Raw genomic sequence first — 5,000 nt, forward strand, 5'->3', positions numbered from 1 at the left:
CAGCAAATCAAATTCCTTCCCAAAAGTTGCGGGCTGCAAATCTCCTCCAACAGTCGAAGGAAAAATTACCCAGTGTGATAACAAGATGAAGAGTCTTAGATCCTTTATTGATACGACTTGAACATTGATGCCGGTTCTGCCAAGTAATTTTATTCAGCCGAGAGAACTTCCATTCCACAACTGCGAAGTTGATAATATTTCCATTTCTATCTTTTCAAATTATTTATCTAATGCCTCCCTAAACATACTCAGCGTTGGAATGTTTGGAATGTTTAATACATTTACCTTTCCGAATAGTTTCTTCTATATATGTCATGCTTCTCTTTCCTGTCTCTTATATTTGCCTTTCTGTGATAAACTTCAGTTCAATTGTCTATTTCGTCCCGTCTGGTATTAATCTGGTACTCGCTATTCACTCTGTATATTTCCTAATGATATTTAATGAATAAAAATCTATACTTAATGGCGTCCATATTGTTTCTTAGAACTTTAAACCATTCTTTTTTCTCTCAACTGAAGTATATTCTTGTTTCTTTTTATTTTTGCGATGCTTATTTTCCTCTTGAAGTCTAGTTCATTTCTCTCAGATGTGAAATTTAGTTTACTAATGCAACCTACCATTCTATGGTCACCATATATATTTACTTTGTATATAACAGGATCACCAATAACGCTGTAGCTCTTATCTCCCAGTACGAAATTAATTCGTTCTTTGTTGTTCCATATGGACTTCTCCAGGTCCATTTACGACTTACACACTTTTCTAAAGGAAATATTCTCTGTTCTTTTGTTATAGTTCTATACAAAATTAACGAGCATCTCGCCTTTGTCATCTCAAGATTCATTTCCTATGTTCTTCCCCGCTTTAGCATTGAAGTCACCGTCTACTAATGTGTATTCAGGTTTTTCTTAACCTTTCACCTGATCTACATCATCATAGGAGGATTCAATTCCGTTGCCTGAACTCTGAAGTGAAACGAGGCACCACGATGATAAGGCCTGGCCTCTAGACATTCTTTAAACAAACCTAGACGAATAAGTACACAGCATGACATAAGAATCTAGGAGACTGGAAGAGACCCTAAAAATTAGAATAGGCAGTTCCATGTCACTTACCACCTTTCATCCCTATCCGTAAAGTTATCTTAAACAACCAACACTCTCAGCGTTCACTACATAGTTACTAAGTCAATTCCATTCGTTGACCACGCAGTTGCTAAACCAGTTCTTGACCATTTCATTCTTAAACCTATTTAATCCCATCTCATGTTGAGTGGAAGAAATAAGTCGATGACATTTCGTATTTGTGGCCAGTTGACCTTAACAGGGATCCTTTCTGGTCACGTTAAATAATCTAGTTCCTTCTTTTAAAATCACTACTGAGATAGAAGCAGATAGTCGATTACCGTTTTTGGATATTCTCTTATATAGAAGGAATAGAAATTTTAAGTGTGATGTTCATAGGATACGTACTCTCATACGTACACTATTATTCATAATTCTCTTATGTATAAGGAACACTAGTGGATACCGTGATGAGCTCATGAGCAAGTAGTCATGAGTTCAATTCACGGGACCACCTGAGTGCTATTTCGTGATAGTTTTCGACGACCCACTGCGGGCTTCCCGCGTTGGTTCCTGACAGACCTGGCCAGTCGTGGAGGCGACCAAAACATCGGTCAAAAAAAAAAAAAAAAAAAAAAAAAAAAAAAAAAACGGCTTCCCGCAACCGACAGGTCTTTGCCCTCCCATGGGTTTCTCATTTCCCACTACGGAACTCAAAGACACAACACAGGTAGTAATAAACATGGTTGACCAAGGCTGCAGACTCTTTTGGTCCTTAAGTATGCCATATGTCATCTTTATTATAATTATTTTACTATTATACTTTTTTTTTCTTACCTTCATTTGTCTATTCATTTATTTATTTGTATATTCACCAACTGGTTTATTTACACATTCCTTCGTCTCTTCATCAATAACTTTATCTATTTGTTCATCATACTTTCATTTATTCAATGATCTATTTATTATTATCTACTTTTCATTATTTTTTTCACGCCCAAATTTTCTTGCTTGTAAAATTCGTCACTTTATTCAATTTGTTTTGTCGTACTCTCTGGGTACAACAATGCTTAGTTTCGTCTTTCTATCTTTGGTGTTCATTTGCCGCCTTCATTATTCGTTGTGTTAACGTGTAAGCAACAGCCACTAGGCTAGCTGCAAATTTCTCCAATTTCTTTCTCTTTTATCTTATCATAATTTTCTATTGTTATTCATATATATATATTCATATTATTCATATTATTCATATTCATATTATTACATATATTATCATTATCATCATTATAATTATTATTGTCATCATTGTTATGATCGATATTATTATCTTTATCGTTATTATTATCGTTATTATCGTTATTATTATCGTCATCGTTGTCATCATTATTATCATAACTATTATCATTATTACTATTAATATATTAATATTAATACTATTGACATTATTAGTATTGTTATTACTACCACTACTATAATAATTACTACTGTTATTATTACTATTATCATTGTTATTATTATTGTTATCATTATTGTTATCATTATTGTTACTATCATTATCATTATTATTATTATTATTATTATTATTATTATTATTATTATTATTATTATTATTATTATTATTATTATTATTATTATTATTATTATTATTATTATTATTATTATTATTATTATTATTATTATTATTATTATTATTATTATTATTATTATTATTATTATTTCTTTAATGACATTAATATATTTATCATTATAATTATTAATATTGTTATCATTATCATTACTATTGTTATCATCATCATCATTACTATTATTATTATTACTCTAATTTTATTATTACTATTATTATTTTTACTATCGAAGGTGTAGAAGTTCTTGAAGATCCTGAAGATCTCGAAGTTCTCGAATACCCTGAAGGTCTCGCAAATCTTAAGGGTTTCGAGCGTTTACAAGCTCCTGAAGGTCTCGAAGTTCTTGAAGTTCTGGAAGGTGTAAAAGTTCTGGAAGGTGTAAAAGTTCTGAAAGGTGTAGAAGTTCTGGAATGTGTGGAGGTTCTAGAAGGTATGGAGGTCCTAGAAGGCGGCACGGAAGTCCTGGAAGGCGGCGCGGAGGTCCTGGAGAGCGGCGAGGAAGTCCTGGAAGGCGGCGCGGAGGCCCTGGAAGGCGGCGCGGAGGCCCTGGAAGGCGGCGCGGAGGTCCTGGAAGGCGGCGCGGAGGTCTTGGAAGGCGGCGCGGAGGTCCTGGAGGCCGGCGCGGAGGTCCTGGAGGGCGACGCAGAGGTCCTGGAAGGCGGCGCGGAGGTCCTGGAAGGCGGCGCGGAGGTCCTGGAAGGCGGCGCGGAGGACCTGGAAGGCGGCGCGGAGGACCTGGAGGGCGGCGCGGAGGTCCTGGAGGGCGGCGCGGAGGTCCTGGAAGGCGGCCCGGAGGTCCTGGAGGGTGGCGCGGAAGTCCTGGAAGGCGGCGCGGAGGTCCTGGAAGGCGGCGCGGAGGTCCTGGAGGGCGGCGCGGAGGACCTGGAAGGCGGCGCGGAGGTCCTGGAAGGCGGCGCGGAGGCCCTGGAAGGCGGCGCGGAGGTCCCGGAAGGCGGCGCGGAGGTCCTGGAGGGCGGCCCGGAGGTCCTGGAGCGCGACGCGGAGGTCCTGGAAGGCGGCCCGGAGGTCCTGGAAGGCGGCCCGGAGGTCCTGGAAGGCGGCGCGGATGCCCTGGAAGGCGGCGCGGAGGTCCTGGAGGGCGGCGCGGAGGTCCTGGAGGGCGGCGCGGGGGTCCTGGAGGGCGGCGCGGAGGTCCTGGAAGGCGGCGCGGAGGTCCTGGAGGGCGGCGCGGAGGTCCTGGAAGGCGGCGCGGAGGTCCTGGAAGGCGGCGCGGAGGTCCTGGAAGGCGGCGCGGAGGTCCTGGAAGGCGGCGCGGAGGTCCAGGAAGGCGGCGCGGAGGTCCTGGAAGGCGGCGCGGAGGTCCTGGAAGGCGGCGCGGAGGTCCTGGAAGGCGGCGCGGAGGTCCTGGAAGGCGGCGCGGAGGTCCTGGATGGCGGCGCGGAGGTCCTGGAAGGCGGCGCGGAGGTCCTGGAAGGCGGCGCGGAGGTCCTGGAAGGCGGCGCGGAGGTCCTGGAAGGCGGCGCGAAGGTCCTGGAAGGCGGTGCGGAGGTCCTGGAAGGCGGCGCGGAGGTCCTGGAAGGCGGCGCGGAGGTCCTGGAAGGCGGCGCGGAGGTCCTGGAAGGCGGCGCGGAGGTCCTGGAAGGCGGCGCGGAGATCCTGGAAGGCGGCGCGGAGGTCCTGGAAGGCGGCGCGGAGGTCCTGGAAGGCGGCGCGGAGGTCCTGGAAGGCGGCGCGGAGATCCTGGAAGGCGGCGCGGAGGTCCTGGAAGGCGGCACAGAGGTCCTGGAAGGCGGCGCTGAGGTCCTGAAAGGCAGCGCGGAGGTCCTGGAGGGCGGCGCGGAGGTCCTGGAAGGCGGCGCGGAGGTCCTGGAAGGCGGCGCGGAGATCCTGGAAGGCGGCGCGGAGGTCCTGGAAGGCGGCGCGGAGGTCCTGGAAGGCGGCGCGGAGGTCCTGGAAGGCGGCGCGGAGGTCCTGGAAGGCGGCGCGGAGGTCCTGGAAGGCGGCGCGGAGGTCTGGAAGTTCTGGCGGTCTGGAAGTTCTGGGCGGTCTGGAAGTTCTGGGCGGTCTGGAAGTTCTGGACGGTCTGGAAGTTCTGGACGGCCTGGAAGTTCTGGAAGGTCTCGAAGTTCTGGAAGGTCTCGAAGTTCTGGAAGTTCTAGGTGTTCGTAGACGGCTCGTTCCGGCGACCCCGTCTCACTGGCGAGTTGTCAACAGACGCCATGAAGAGAGTCTAAGAAGTGTGTAACTGGGATGAGGGGATTGGTCGAGTGTTTTAGCTCATTCCGGGACTTCCCGTCCTCGAATATAAAAACCAGTCGTCTGTCAGAATAAAGTGTATTTGTAAAATTGTGT

The 5,000-nt window shown here is 46.5% G+C and overlaps 1 protein-coding gene across 1 annotated transcript in view; it reads right to left on the reverse strand.

The window, feature by feature from the left end:
* LOC143022767 (uncharacterized) overlaps positions 1-4,451 on the reverse strand; it is a gene marked incomplete at its 5' end in the record, with an annotated part of 12,730 nt that extends 8,279 nt beyond the window's left edge. The window contains 2 exons of the mRNA XM_076181114.1: positions 3,007-3,191; positions 3,402-4,451. Coding sequence (XP_076037229.1) covers positions 3,007-3,191; positions 3,402-4,451 — 1,235 coding nt within the window. The remainder of the gene's footprint in view (positions 1-3,006; positions 3,192-3,401) is intronic.
* Between the last annotated feature and the right edge of the window lie 549 nt (positions 4,452-5,000).

The sequence above is a fragment of the Oratosquilla oratoria genome, unplaced genomic scaffold (genome assembly GCF_046742065.1).
Source record: "Oratosquilla oratoria isolate Oo_2021 unplaced genomic scaffold, ASM4674206v1 SCAFFOLD163, whole genome shotgun sequence".
Lineage (NCBI taxonomy): Eukaryota > Metazoa > Arthropoda > Malacostraca > Stomatopoda > Squillidae > Oratosquilla > Oratosquilla oratoria.